This window comes from Lycorma delicatula, chromosome 11 (assembly GCF_047948215.1).
Source record: "Lycorma delicatula isolate Av1 chromosome 11, ASM4794821v1, whole genome shotgun sequence".
Classification (NCBI taxonomy): domain Eukaryota; kingdom Metazoa; phylum Arthropoda; class Insecta; order Hemiptera; family Fulgoridae; genus Lycorma; species Lycorma delicatula.
The window spans coordinates 49,665,711-49,682,846 of NC_134465.1; the positions used below are offsets into that span (position 1 = coordinate 49,665,711).

General features: G+C 31.2%; 1 protein-coding gene across 4 annotated transcripts in view; it reads right to left on the reverse strand.

Annotated features, from left to right (window-relative positions):
- Positions 1-17,136, reverse strand: part of LOC142332010 (multidrug resistance protein homolog 49-like) — a 119,403-nt gene that overhangs the window by 80,058 nt on the left and 22,209 nt on the right. For all 4 annotated transcript variants that reach the window (XM_075378069.1, XM_075378067.1, XM_075378070.1 and 1 more), the window contains exon 2: positions 4,493-4,595. In XM_075378069.1, the coding sequence (XP_075234184.1) occupies positions 4,493-4,560 (68 nt within the window). In that variant the 5' untranslated portion in view covers positions 4,561-4,595. The remainder of the gene's footprint in view (positions 1-4,492; positions 4,596-17,136) is intronic.

Here is a 17,136-nt window from a genome sequence, read left to right on the forward strand (position 1 = left end):
TTTCAGATCAATAAAAGCATAAAATTTTTAAAATTATTCCCCAAAGTAAAAAACTAGACTTACTAAACAGAGGAAAAATTATAATTAACATTAGGAATAACAAATATTTAATACAGGTTCATTATATAAAATCCACCGAGTTAGTCTATTGGTAATCAGCTGATCTGGAATTCGAGAATTCCAGCGTTCAAGTCCTAGTAAAGGCAGTTACTTTTATCCAGATCTGAATACTAGATCATGGATACTGGTTTTCTTTGGTGGTTGGGTTTCAATTAACCAAACATCTCAGGAATGGTCGAACTGAGACTGTACAAGACTACACTTCATTTACACTCATACATGTCATCCTTTGAAGTATTATCTGAAAGGTTTAACCAGAGGCTAAACAAGAGAAAGAGATTCATTATGTAAACTATAACCATCACTCTACAACAGGAGAACTCATCACGAATGCATAGAAACAGCTTACTGCATCTAAAATTATTTAAAAATCAACGGATGATGCCTTTAATTACTGAAAATCCATAATAAAAAATTGGAAAAAGAAAATAATGTCTGTGTTTTTTCCACTAGTTTTATTTATTTAAAATTATTTAACTTGTCAATTTTATTTTAACTACAAGCAAAGATTTAGATGTAATGAAAAGTTTTAGAATATTCAATGAAAGTCAATACAGACCTGAAAATAGAGTAATACAAATGATAAACTCTGAAATTAATATCAAAATAAAGTAATAATAAAATAATAAATACTTTACTTAGAACATAATGTAATAAGACATAATATAGGTTACACCTGGAATGGTAGATTTCCACTATAAGGATAAGAAAAGATACAGAAAAACTCTTAGGTTAGAGCGCATTAAAAAGTACAAAATCAATGAATAAAAAAGAGAAGTGTATACAGTCCATATTAATACATGAAAATGACTTTTTATCAAATAATAAGGATGTAACAAAATGAACGTACTGAATAAATAAAACAGTACAAAACAGAATTACAATTTAAGGAGATAATTGTTAATTATTTGACCTTGTTTAGTAAAGTAAAAGTATGAAAAAAATGGAGGTATCTAAGTAATAACTACTATTTAAAAACAAATTAAAAATAATATTATTCCCTGTTAAAGGAAATCTTTTAATTTTTTTTTTTCAATAAATTGATTGGTTTTTTGTACCAATAAATAACTTACAAAAAACTGAAACTGAAGCATAATAAGGTACTTTCTCAAAAACCAAAATATTATGTTGTATATCATAAAATCCACTGACAATTATTTTGAATGGAAATTTCAGAATTTTTATTTTATTAAAAATCAGTGAACATGAATCACATTTACCAGAATCAAACAAAATCTGACAGCCTATTTTTGTATTAACATGTTTTGAGTTTTTCTGTAGCTGCAAGATGTAACAATATAAAACAAGCATAAAAATATTTAACAATAATGCCAAGCTTAATGATTGAGGATAAATCGGTTTAAAGCAAAACAATACAGTTTGATCGATTTGTAAGTATTTTTAATTTAGTCATCCCATGAAGATTAATTATAAGACGCAAAAATTTTAAACTAAGAGAAAAAAAAAAATTACTTTATCATTAATGGAATGTTATCTACATGGTTAGTAATATACATGAATTATGTTTACTAGAGATTACAGACTAAAAAATGGTAATAATTTTTATTACTTTAATATAATAATCTTTTTTTTATAATTATTTAATTACCATTTTTACTATCTAATTAACATTTTTCCAATAAAAATTTTTGATTTCTTTTTTACATCTTACCTACTTCCATTATACGTTACACTGATACAGCACTTAATGATTGCATCAATAGTACACCATATGTCATTCCATATGAATTTTAATCTACACAGAACATAGTGCTTCTGATATTATTACCAATAACCCTACTAAAAATTCTAAGACACCTCAGACTACATATAAAATTAATAAACATGATAAAACTGACCCTCACAAACACTAAGTCGAAAGTAAAATTAAGAGAAAGTAAAATTCACTGAATCAATTTTTCTCAGAACCATTTGAGATCAAAACAGGACTGTGCCAAGGCAATAGGCTCTCACCGCTACTATTCAACTACGCTCTAGAAATTATAATAGAATGGATTAAAAAATGCCCTTCAAAAGTAAAAACAGGTCGAAAAATCAAAACAAACTGTCTTGGTTTCACCGAAAACGGTGGCACTGCTAGCAAACAATATTGACAAAGCTATATCACAGATATTAGAACTTCAAAACATTGCAAATAAAACTGGCCTCAAAATATTCAAAAAGATAGAAATTATGCCACAAAAACTAACATTATTAAAAGAAGTAAACATAAACGGTAACAAAATCAAAATTGTAACCTAATTTAAATACCTCGGAGAAATAATAAATAACCTGAACGAAAAAACCTCGATCCAGATAAGAAGAAACAAACTAACTAAAGCTCAAAAATTAACCTGGTACACTTACAATAAAAAATGTCTATCAATAAATGCAAAAATAAGCCACTCTAATACAGTTATAAAACCAGAAACCACTTACACACCAGAAACAATCTTCCATCTGAACGAACAACAATCAAACTCCAGAAAATCGAAAGAAGAATTGGAAGAACCTGCATCAATAAAATTCCAGAAAGAGGGGCAATGCTGGATTGTGTTCGATAAAGTCATGTACAAAGAGTTAAAACCCATCACTGATACCGCGCATAAGAGGAATTCTTTGGACATATCATGAGGATGCAAGATCAAGATTTCTGAAACAGCTAGTACAGTACAACCTTGACTCGAAAAATACCAAGACAGGATGCAGATGGATCATAGAAATAAGAAAGAATCTGAAGGAAATTGGCCTAACACCAGAAGACACCACAGATAAAATAAAAGTAAACAAGAAAATCAAGAACAAAGACACTCACAACACAAATACTTTCAACACTAGAAAGGGCACAAAGATCAGAACGTATGAAGAAATACTGGGAGGACTCCAGGGTCCAAACAGTCCATCGAAGAAACTTGAATAATGGACTGACTAAAGTGATTCTATGCAGTCATAAATGATAATAATAAAAAAATAAATGATAATAATAATAATAATTACCTATCACACACAGACTATAGGAAATGACCATTTACTATTAAAAACTACTATGATACTCTGATTAGTAGAAAATAACAAGACAAATAAAAAAACATAAATATATTTTTAGAAATATTGAACTTGAATATATCAAAAAAGATATATTTACAATCTATACAAGATCAAGGGGGGAGTTATTAAGAATAAAGTTGAAGAAAAAAAGCTTTCATGCAGAAAAGATGAGATAAGATATGGTCTGACCCATTACTTTTCAGCTTGTGCATAGAAAAATTTAATATGTGAATTAAAAATCAATCTGAGAATGAGTAACTATCCGAGAAGAGAAAATAGAGTTTTAAGTTTTGATGATATGTTTTTATTTTTTTTGGCAAGTCAAAATGTTTTAGAAAAAATACTGGGTCATATGGATTTCTTGCTGGAAGAGAAATTCAGTTTTTAAATACTTAAAACAACTTAAAACAAAGGTACAGAAATGCAACTGAAAGGAGGATAACAAAATGTTAATTATTATTAAGAAACTGGAACACAATATACCTAAAATTGCAGAATTTTATTATTTACGTAATAAAATAACAAACAATGGAAAAAGTCAGGTAAATCTTAAAAACAGATTGGTAAAAGCAAGGAGAGCTTTCATGTAAATTAGAACTCTACCAGTTCAAAACATGAATCAATTACGGAAATATTTGTGTTGATTGTAGCACCTTACGGTAATGAAATATAGACATATTCAAAGCTTGGAATATATAAAACATATTATTGCATAACCAAATACATTAAAATTAAACACCATTTTTAATAAAAGAGAACTTTGAATACAAGCCAAATTAAGAATATATAAATCAGTTTATCTTCTTAGAATGGTATTTGAATCTCTAAACCATCTTGGGAGAAATACAAGAATACGTTGAAGGTTTCGAAGATGAAAAACTCAAAAGAAAATTGTGGTGAAAAAAGACGAGTTAGAACACAAAATGTAACACAAGAATTTGGAATGTTAAACAGTTGAAAGGGAAAAGCAATTACAATGGTATGGTCACATAACACAAATGAATGTCTACAGGAAGTGAAAACATTTGTTTGAAGCAAAGCCAAAAAGGAAGAAGACCAAGGGTAGAATGAAAACAATAAATTAGAAAAATAGTAAGGAAGAGAGGAAAAGGAGCAAAAGAATTAAGGATACTGACAAAAGTACAGAATTTACTGGACTAGCTGACAGTGAAAAAACAGAAAAAAAGATAAAAATGAAATAAATAGAATGTGATAGTGTACGTTAAAGTTAGAAGATCTGCACAGAATGAAAAATAATGAGGATCAAATAATTTGTAATTCTAAAAAAAAACTAAGAATGAAGTTAAAAAAAATTACTACATACCAGTCTTGTTTTTCTGTACTTGTTACAGAAAAACTGAAATTACGCTTAAATTTTAAGCCATGAACCATTATTTTTCTTTAAAAGTAACTCTTGTCTGGAATACCTGAAAAAAATTATATATTAGTAATAAAATATAAAAGCAATATAAATAATTATTTAATAATAAGACAATCAATAAAGCTCAATGTTAATCCTAGCATAACGGTTACAGGTTCTTTTAAACCAAACATCTTAACATCTGTGAGAAAATGGTAATAGGTTGTTTCACTTTTACATGTTCTTCTAGTTACAACCAAGTTACTTAATATCTTCTTTTTTTTGTTTAACTTTCAGGTCCACAGTTATTGCTTTAGAGGATGAGATGAACGATTTTTAGCATTTGTGAAAATGCCATGCCTCACTGGGATTTGGACCTGGGACCTCCAGGTAAAAGGCCGAGACACCATTTGCACTACAGAGGCTGGCAAGTTACTTAATCTAAATGACATCTACCTACAATAACAACTACCTACTTAACTGAAACTGTCCTTGTTAGAACATTTAAAGTATATTCAGCGACAGAGTTGTATTCATCTTGTATCTCTACTTTATCAAAAACACCTAATATACAGCAGTGTTTCAGGAGGAAAGGGAAATAATTTTTGAACTGATTTTAGGGCTTTAAATAAAGAAAAAAGTTCATGAACATCTGTCTAAAAACATTTTATTATTGGTTAGTGAAAAATTTCAGCTGGATTTCAGTCCTCCGGTTAAATGAAGTCATACTGAAATTTTTATATAAGGGATAAACTTTTTGGTTTCTTATGTCTTTTGACTTGAAAAATTGGATGAAACAAATCCCACAATTATATATCAAATAGTTTTCATAATACCCAAAGTAAAATAGAAAAACTTGGCGATGAAAAACACTTTTATTAAGTTTGAAGTACAACTTTATTAAATAACTAAAAAATGCATAAATTTTATTATAAAAACTTGTAGAGAATTTAAATCTGAGAAAAGTTATGTAATAAAGTTTGTGAAAAACAAAAAAAAAATTAGTTTTTATAATTAAAAACATAACAGAACAAAACTTAACAAAAAAAATATTATGAATTTATATAAATTAGTGGTTGAAAACAATAACTGTATGCTTTGTAATTAATTTGAAAACTACTTATTGTTATCATAAAGCTGTGGTTATGTGTTAATAATAAACTCAGACGGTTTATTTCTGTTTGGCGTAATTTTATATACAGTTTAATATTTTTGAGAATCAAGTTATGTAGCGTTTTTGTGTTTGTTGTACACTAAATTGTAACTACATTTTTCCAATTGAATCTGAATTCAAAAAAGGGAAATTCTGTTGTGAATTCTTTGTTTTGAAAAATGCCATGTCCTTCATTCATGCAGAATATTCTGATATGATTTTTTATGGGTTTTGCAATGGAAGTGCTCCAGCCGCAGTAGAAGAATACTGACATAGGTATCCTGGACAAGAAGATCCAGACTGTAGAGTATTTTATAGAATTTTTAATAATCTTATTGAGAATAATGGTATACTTCCAACTCATGTTTCATCTGAATGTAGACTGGTAGATGGTGATGAAAGGGAACATATTCTTCAGGTGGTACAGCTTAGTTCTACAACAAGCAAGCACACAAAGAATCTCTAAATGGCTCAACATTCCGCCAGGTACAGTATAGAGGATATTACACGCTCAGGGACTACGTCTTTATCATGTTCAGAAAGTTCAACACCTCCAACTTATTGGCCATGCCAGACTACTGCAGTTTTGTAAATGGGTTAACAATAATTACCACTTAATTCTGTTCATACTGTTTTTAGAGAACCTACTTTTACTCATAATGGCATAAATAACGCATGAAATTCACATCAGCGGTCTGAAGAAAACCCACAAGCTATAGCTAAATCAAATTTCCAGCATTGATTTTCAGTGAACATTTGGTGTACAATGATCGAAGACCAATTAATAGGCCCTTTCATACTAAAATAATATGTCACACCGAGAAATTATTTGCCAATTTTAAACAATAAATCTCTTTTAGTGCTTGAAAATTGTTCATTGACAAAACGAATTGAAATATACTATCAACTTCATGGTGCACCAACACATTTCACAAATGAAGAAAGACAATTCTTAGATGAAAAATTTACTGGTAAATATATTAGACATAGAGGACCAGTAAAACGGCCACCTAGATCACCAAATGAAATACTGTAATTATGTAAAGTCTTTCTATGATTAAAAAAATTTATTACAAAATACTATTACAATTACAGTTGTGTAATTTGTGGTAAAGAAAGAAAAAATTATTAAATTTGTTTATATTGGTTTGTTGCAGGTAGAGACAGAGTAGAGGGCACTGTAATAAATTTTTTATATAATGGCATCAACGCAGGAGAAAGCACAATGTGCTTTCTTACTTCCACTTCGGAAGTATCACGAGTCAAAATCATCAATTACTGTGCAACAAAATTTTAGAAGGGAATATGAACGACCAGCACCAGATAGCAGGAGTATTATTGCGTGGTATGCAAAGTTTAAGGAGAGTGGAAATGTAGTTGACCTTCCACGAACAGGGTGGCCATCCGTTAGTGAAGAAAAGGTTGAGGTTGCAGCAAGCATTTCTACATACCAATCTACCCATCGTGCATCTCATGAACTAGGGATTTCCTGGTCAACAGTGCAAAAACTTTTGCACAAGAGACTAAGGTTGCACTTGTATAATATGTTCAGATATTGCTACATCTACAGCCAGATGACAGTCCTTGTCATGTTGCTTTTGCGACCAAGATTTTGCAATGTATTGATGATGAATACCTGCAGCGTGTGCGTTTTTCAGAAAAGGCTACTTTCCACAGCTCAGGAAAAATAAACAGGCATAATGTGAGAATGTAGGGCTCAGAAAATCTGTATTGTATCAGGGAAAAAATTAGAGATTCCCGTTAAGTGAATGTATGGTTTGATGCACAACAGAATCATTGGTTTCTTCTTTTTCATTGAGCAATCAATAACAGCTAACATTTATCTGGATATGCTGCAACACTTTGCCATACCTAAAGTAAATGATTTGCAATCTAGATGGTTTTCCAGCAGGATGGCACAACACCTCATTGGGGATTACTAGTTTGAGAATTTCTGAATTAATCATTTCATGGCAGACAGATTGAGCATCATGGTCCCACTCCCTGGCCATCATGATCACCAGACATAACTCCCTTAGATATTTCCTCTGGGATTATGTTCCTCTGGAGTCTACGCAACATCCGTACCTGATCTGAACACTTGAGACAGAGGATAACTGAAGCTATTGCTAGTGTTACCGAAGAAATGTAGCCCAACACACGGCATGAAATTGATTATCAGTTGGACATTTTACGAATGACAAAAGGCACACATGTTGAAGTTTATTGGCATGCTAAGAAAAATTTGATAATTTTTTTCTTTCTTTTGCCACAAATTGCACAGCTGTAACTGTAATAGTCTTTTTGTAACAAATTTTAGTTATCATAGAAAGACTTCATGGACATCCTGTCCATCATTTCCCTTTCCTCATAAATCATTCTACATATATTAGTTTTTTATTGACTTTACCTAATACCATTTCTTTAAGCTTATTGATCTGTGCCAATCATCAAAAGCAGTTGTTGATCAGTCCATAGTCAGTTCCCCTACTAGACACCAAAGATGCATTGGCTGTTCACGTTGAGTCATCCATACCCCCAAGAGGATGTAGCAGGTCAAATCTAAACTTGTAGAATTGATAATGGTGAAGAATGTATCAAGGAAAAGGAAGAATGATTAGAAAAGACATATCAATTATGATAGATGGGAGAGGTTACCGTTTTACTCAGAACCCACTGTTGTATTTACTTTTGACATTTCCTTCTGTTTCTTTTATTTTTCATAAGTTCATAGTTTCTAACTTTTTACAAAAGGCTTTTTTTCATATAGACAGTTAATATAATGATATAAACAAACACCACATTTTGAAAATATAATCAACGTTTTTAATTTTTTTTAATTATCTCATTTGATATTTAAGATTTTAATTCAGGAGATAAAACAGTGTACACAAGTAAATTTTAAAACTTCTGATTAAAAAATAATAATAATAATACACTAATATCTGAATGTTTTTCAGTGCTGTACTTTACTGATTCATGGGTAATTTGCTACCAGATATTTCCTGAAATTGAAATATCCTGCTCAAAAGGATGCCGATAGGTGTCTACTTAAATATTACAACTTAAGAAATCAATCTTTCACTTACTGTTTACACATAAACAATCTTTTATTTACATTTTGAATTTTACTGAGTTTATGTTTTCAGTTTTTCACGATAGCTGACATGGACTGATTATAAGCAAAAGGTGGTGTTAATTTTATTTCAAAGACAGCAGTGGAAATAAAATATACGTTAAAAGAAATGTTCTGTAATGGAGCTATAATTCAGTTAAAATCTACAAGTGATTTAAGCATTTCAAAGACAGTGGAATAACCACTGAAGAAGACGAACTAAAAGCCGTTTACTTTTCATCATAAATTCAAATGTAGCCAAATTTCACAATTATCACAAGAAATTGTTTACAATATTTGTAAACCTATAAGGTCATTCTGGACCAGCAAATATTATTGAAAGACCTTGAAATGTCATGCCTTATGATAAAATTGGGCACATTTACTTCAAATAGATCCTATGATTTATTTTTTTGTTCCCAATAAAATCAGGAGGAAAAGATTTGAAATGAAGGTACTTTTTCGTTTTACGCCCCCCACTTTTTTTGCATTTTTTCACATAAAAGTTACTTAACATAGCATGTTTTATAATAATTGATGAATAAAACATTAGAGAAATATCATAGTAACCCTATACTTCAATACAAATAACCCAATTATACATCATAGAAAACAAACTAACATGAACATAGATCTCGGTCACTTTAAATATTCTCCGTATTAACATATTATAAATATAAGCATTATTGCTCATAATTATAAGTATAATTTAAGTTAAGTTTGATTAGATTATATTAGAATACAGAACAATTTAGTTTAACTAGTCATGCATCAAAAATCTTAACTAGAATTCTATACAGAAGAATTGAGAGGAGAGTGGAAGAAGTGTTAGGAGAAGACCAATTTGGTTTCAGGAAACGTATAGGGACAAGGGAAGCAATTTTAGGCTTCAGATTAATAGTAGAAGGAAGATTAAAGAAAAACAAACCAACATACTTGGCTTTTATAGACCTAGAAAAGGCATTCGATAACGTAGACTGGAATAAAATGTTCAGCATTTTAAAAAAATAGGCCACATACTAAGGCATCCTGGAATAGTCGCTTTAATATTGAAAGGACAGGTAGAAGGAAAAAATTGTGTAGGCAGGCCACGTTTGGAATATGTAGAACAAATTGTTAGGGATGTAGGATGTAGAGGGTATACTGAAATGAAACGACTAGCACTAGATAGGGAATCTTGGAGAGCTCCATCAAACCAGTCAAATGACTGAAGACAAAAAAAAAAATTTATAATTTTTGTGCAAATACCCACTGATTTTGAAGAATTCTGTCCTACTTAATTTCTTTTTTGAAAATAGGGGCTCTATTTCTACCGCCATTCCTGGACCACCAATCTTATTTGGGTTTTTTAATAAATGATTAGTACACACACCTCTCTCAGGTATATTTTCCAATCCGTTAACGCTTCACTTGACATTAACCTTGACTAATATGTTTTTTCTGCTTAGCCTACGCAACCAACATAAGGTATTACTTCAGAGGATGAATGAAGATGATATGTATGAATGTAAATGAATTGTTGTAGTCCTGTACAGTCTCGGGTCGACCATTCCTGAGATTTGTAGTTAATTGAAACCCAACCACCAAAGCATACCGGTATCCACGATCTAAAATTCAAACCCGTATAAACGTAATTGTCTTTACTAGGATTTTAACCTTAGAACTCTCGACTTCGAAATCAGCTGATTTGCGATGACGAGTTTAACAGCTAGACCAACCCTACGGGTTTTGACTAATATGTTTAAAATAACCGTATAAAACAGCATGTTAGTGTGTTTTCTCTAAATTTTATTCATGAATTATTATAAAACATGCTACATTAAGTAATTTTTTGTGAAAAAAATGCGTAAAAAGTAGAAGGCGTAAAACGAAAAAGTACAGAAATCATAGAAAGGCATGCAAAAATAGCAGATTAGCAAAACATGCAAAAAAGGATAAAGAGAAATATTTCAAACAATGTTTTCGAACAATAAAGTTGCTCTGTGGCCGATACATGAGTGTAGCAAGCAATTGCTTTAAATATCAGCCAAGCATTTACTACTTTTTTTAATGTGCGTGGCTTTTATAAAAAAAATTAGGAAATCTTTAGTTATTAGGTAGTATATTTATAAAATTCCAAAGTTCCAGATAATCGGGAAGTAGACTTTTTTATATCAGTAGTAGAGGAATTAACAGTTGCGTAATACATAAGATTTTTAGAGGTAAATACCCTTTACAAGTTGCAATTTTTTTATATGTAACTTAGTTGTGAAAAAAAAAACTGTCGAGACGAGACATTAATTATCAAAATAATACCTTATCAGTTACATATAAAATAAATAAATCTGTACACGTGAAAAAAATATTTATTTAAATGGTAGCTCTTTATAGTTTGTAATGGAATTAACACGTATGAGTCTTTCTTTAAAAAGTAATAAAAGCCACACCCTTCTTTGTTATAGGCTACTAAAATCTTTTTTTTGTTTACTCGAAAACAGAAAAAAAAACGCTTATAAAATACATCTATATATAATGGAATGGCTTTAAAAGAATTAATCTTATATAATAACCCACAAACAAATGCATCAGAATAATTAGATGACACACAGGTAGAGAGAAAGTTTTAGGAATTTTCTAAATTTTTCTGATTTATTAACAGTAATAAAAAATCTCTTAAAAATGACAGAAAAATTTCCTTTTACAAGGCGAAATGAAAACTTAACAGGGACATTTTCCAATTAAAAAGAAATACAATTATTTTTACGCATATATTAATAATTATACTTTTATAGATGTCTTTCTCTGTGGCGTAATGATAGCGCCTCTGTCTTTCATCCAGAAAGTTCTGGGTTTGAATCCGGGTCAGGCCTTTGTTTTCTTATAGGCTAAAAATTAATCTTTCATTCAAAAATAGCGACTGTTCACCCTCCAATTGCGAGTATAATTAATAAATATTTTTAATTATCCATGATTAGGGTAATATCCCCTTCATCTTTCAAGGAAGATCCTGGGTTCATATCCAAATCAAAATTGACATTTTTCACTTACGAAAAAAAACTAATGTAAAAAAAAAATTCACATACAAAAATAAAATTCATTTCTTATAACAATTAAAATTTTTGATAACTAATAAAATATCACCCTGTAATTTCCAATGTGATAAAAAAGTTAGTAAAGCACAAAATAATGATCAAACATAGGCCAAACCTTCAGAAAAACAAACATCCCATTTAGGGTTTCAAAGAAGAGTATTCCCATTTCTTTAATAAGCTGAATACATTATTACATATTAACGTACCTAACCCAATGAATGCAGATAATATTTAATCTTAAAAGTGTCATTTTTATATTTGTTCAATACATAGAATTTTTGCTCCTAATAGTATAAGGAACATCATTTCTACCAGAGAAAGCAACTCTATACCTAGAACTGCTTATACCTTATGACGTGATTTTATATATATATAAATAAAAGCTTTTATATTTATATATATAGATTATAAAAGCAGACGTAAATGTATGTTGTATGAAATAAGATACAGCAAAGAAGGTGATAGTAAATCTGGTCCACCTCCCTGTTCATTATTCTCATGATTGTGAGAATAATAATGATAAATAACAATTAAAGTATTCAGGCTTTATAGTAACCTGAAAGAAAAACTAAATTTTAAAAGGTAGAATAATAGTAGCTATGGAAATTAAAATATACACACACCTTGAGTTCAAAAAATTCAAAACTTAGTTTCTTTGCCATGGAGGCAGCAATATAATAATAAAATAAATGGATTAATCTTTTTTTTCCTTAATAGATATCTTTAATTTAGAATTTCACCCTCCTTGAGGGTGAATAAATAATGAATATTTTTAATATTTTAATCTTCAAGGGAGCTAGAGCCTCGGTATGCGGCTTAAAATCTTCCATGGTATAATACAAATGTATCCTGAAAATTTGAAGGCAATCAATCGGTTGGTCTTCGAAATTAAATATATAAAAAAACACGGGTAAAAATTTAGTTGCAATTGATCGAGCAGTGTTTTTATTCATCCCGAACAAACAAAACCCTTCCTCTCTTCTTTATATAATAGTATAGATATAAATATATTTAACGTAAATTTAATTCTATTATTTTTGTAATATTATTCATTCAATTGATTCGAATCATTCAGTTCAAATCTAGCTCACACAGTGTTAGAGACTCACAGTTCATTAATTCAATTCATTAAAGTGTGTGCTTCAATCGGTAAATCTCCACTGCTACATATATATATATATATTTATTTAAAAAATTTTTCGAGATGAAATAAATCCAAAAAACTTCTCAGATATGCCAAGAAACATGGATAAAAATTTGATTACGATTGATCGAAAAGATTTTTTAGTTATCCTGAACACATAAAATCCATCATCGTTTTTATATAATAGTATAAATAAACAAATGGAGTCCAAAAAAAATGTACTCATTGTTTGCTAGTCCATATCTTGCGACAAATTTGACTTGACGTGACAATTTTTGGCACTGAGAGAGGGTTATGGTATGTGTTCGAGATGACCACCAGCAGCTTCTATAAAATGCCCATGGTACTGAACTGCACACCGAACTACGGCTGTTAGTGCATCTGGCGTAATGGCAGCACGTGACTACGATTTTTTCACGTAGCTTGTCGATACACATCATTCTTGACGGTCCTCCGGAGGTAAAGTCCAGAGGTGTCAAATCAGAAGACCGAGGTGGATACTCAGGAACACCCTTCGACCCACCCACCAGGGGGGAAGAGTTTTATCGAGGTACAACCTGACATCTCAATGGTATTGAGGCAGGGCTCCGTCTTGTTGCACGTAAAAAAGTTCATTACCATACAGGTTTTGGATGGCAGGTAAAATCCTCGTCTGAAGCATATCAAGATACGCCTCACCAGTTAAGGTACCCTCGAAGAATTGACCGATCAAACCACGCACTGATAGACCACATCATACAGTAATTCCCAGTAAATTCACTGCCCTGTCCACATGAACGTGAGTATTTTCAAAGACCAGTTCACCCCACTTTCACGTGCTTCCTGGTTCATTGATTTTTGCGGTTATCGGGTGAAATGTTGCAACACCGCAGCGCCAGATTTGTGGCTGTTGGTGGCGGTGTTTCAAACTCTCTCTACCATTGCCGTTGTACCTCGTGAATGTTCTCGTACTTCCAATACCACTTTAGTACAGCCTTGCGTTCAACAAACGATAAGCGAACCTCAACCATTGTTGCTAGTCGACTGTCTTCTGCTGCATTGGTTAATATGACTGGCTCGTTCCACCACCAACCAACCGTGCATGCGCGACATAAATTGCCAGCTCCGCCTACACGACAAATTTAATACATTACACTACACTACACATTCGATTAGTGAGTGTAAAACCTTTTTGTTTAGATATTATTTAATTTCAAACAGTAAGTACATTTTTTGGACCCTCTTATATTATTTGATAAAATGCATATCACAGTATTATGATATGTACAAGATATCTTATTATATTAGATTTCAGAAATAAACCGATAAATAAAATTACATTTTCTCAATAAGAAATTGAAAAATACCACTCTTAAAGGTTCCACAATTTTAATACGGCCAAAGCAGTTGGCAGACTGTCCCATACCCTATGGGCTCTCAAATCAAACGTTTTATATATATTACATTTTAGTACACAGCCACTTGTTAACATGCACATGTCATCTCATCATGTCTCCCGTAAATACATCACGGACATAATCTTAAAAAATCTTCTAATACTCATATATAGCCTCCCCTGACCGCGACGGGAAACGCAAATAACCACAGCGCAGGCAAAGCCACGATGGGGATGCTAGTTTTTTATAAATTCAAAGAGCTGAGTTTCTGATCGGAGAGAGAAAAGACGTCTCTAGAAAGATCCGTCAATTTTTGTTTTTTTTGATTGAATGTGTTTTTCTTAATTGTTTTTTGTTAAACTCTTTGTTTGTGAAAAGTAACCGAGTCAGGTAACTTGTACTTTTATCAAAATTCAAATTTTTTGGTTAATTATTGAGTATTAATATTACGCAATGTATGCAGTTGGTGCTAGCATGAATTAATTGGGGTAGTGTGCATGCGCTAACATAGTACGATAAATGTACTAGTAGTAGAACTGTTGTTTATTTTCGTTATTGTTTGTCTATTTTTACTGACAACTCTGATAAGTGCTTGTACGTGAACTGATTATTTTGATGGTTAATATTCAGTATTATAAAACTCTATTGCTCTGTTTTGAGATTATACTAAAGTGTGTAATATTAATAACCATTGTTATTTATTTCCTCTCTGTACAATTGGTTCATTATCATACTTTAAAATGCCAATGTATTTCGCACAGTTATCATTATTACTAGAAAAATTGAAAGAGGAAAGCAACACGAATACGCTACAAATGATTAAACAGGAGATCGTTTCTTTAAATATTGCTTCTCTCTATTCCAGGAGTAAAACAAAAGGATAAACGATTTAAGGAGAATGAAAGTCTCCGGTTACAATTATCTTAATGATGGATTCAATAAGAAGGGAAAAGGGATTTAATATTTTACGTTGTTTCTGAAAATAGGGATGAAAGCAATGGGAAGCTAAAAGAAACAATTTTGTATTTGTGTACTACGGTTAACTTACGACATTCTGAAATTAATTTTTTAACAAGATTAGGTGCTGTATCCGATAAGAATCGCCCTATTATATTGGCTCTTGTATCCAATTTAAAGTTAACTGCAATTATAGGGTGGTAAAATATGTGTTTCCTAAGATCACGACCAAGAAAGGAGAACCAATCGAAAAGTTTTACTTAAAAAAAAAAAAAAATTCCTTACAGAGATCAGGTCATACTGTATCTATTAGAAACAATAGACTTGTGAGAGACGTTAAATTCTGCTAACAAAATGAACAATGTTTTAATCGCTCCACAAACATGTTGTTCAAGAAATTCGATCGGGAGAGGAAAAAATCCTGGGAAAGTGAAAAAAAAGGGACTCCGGTGGCGAGTATTGGCGATTTTTTTGACCTGAAGTGGATCAGCTTCTCCCGGCAGTTCATTTACTGAATTAATGATATGATCGTAAACCTAATACAAAAAAAAACATCAATAGTTTGGATTATATAAATATTATTTATTTTAATGTTGCGAGTATTTTAGGAAAATTAAAACTTGTTGAATTTATTTACTGTTTACCTAAGCACGATATTATTTTATTGTTTGAAACTTTCGTATCTGATGAAGCAGACATTTTAAAAATAAATTTCCAATTTATTAAATAGGTTGGCATCCCGGCTATTAAGACTTTTTTGTTCAGACAGACAAGTGGAAGCTCTATTTATGGTATAAGAAAAGTAAAAAATAACGATAGAATCGTTAGATCTGGCAAGACTGCCGATGATAGTATTATAAAATTGAACCTACACACTTTGATATCTCTGTCAGTTTGGCCTCTGTCAGGATGATAGTGTTGTGTTATCAAGTTTACAAGATCTAAAAGACGTCCTCCAGTAAAGCCCATTAGGGCTAGGAACGAAGGGGATGGAATGGCAACCGGGATCGTCACAAGGCTATCCCTTCGGGGGTCAGGATGAATCTACACTCTCACAACATTATTTAATTCCAGTATACCTCAACTGCAACAAAATGTCTTAAGATTTTAATCTATTTATAGATCTGGTATTGAGGTAATACATCGAATTTTTATTACTGGGTGACTTTAATGGAAGATTCGGGGATAAACAGGTCATCCCGGAGGAAATTGTCATTAGTATTCATCATTTGAAGTGACTTAATAGGAATTCAAAGGATATGGTTCTAAAAGTTTTGTTGTCCTTTTTTGATTATTTTAACTTTACTTACTATATGGACGGATGGTAAAAGATAATCAAGGCGAGTACACCATCATTGGCTCTCAGAGATCATCTGTAATAAGTTTTACGCTCTATCCTTTGATTTACGGCCAGTGGTTATTTCATTTGAAGTGTGTCCCAAAATAATCTCAGATCATTTACCGATTATTAAATTGAAGTTTAAATTAACGGAAGCGAATAATGAGACTCCTTGTGCTGTACCGGTTCTTTACAAATCGAAGTAGTATTCCAAAAATAAAACCAAATATCAAGAACATGTCAGAGCATCTTGTCAGGCTTTGAATACTGATGAGAACCTAATGAGAAGACGAGAACCTAAATTACCTTCTTAGTATAATTTATGATTATGCATCTTCCGAAAAATACTTTAGTTGTAATACATATACTATTTGCAACAGGCAGGAGTGGTTTGATCGCGAATGTCAAAAGGAAAGATGTACGATTTTTAGACTGTTGAAGATTAATTTAAAT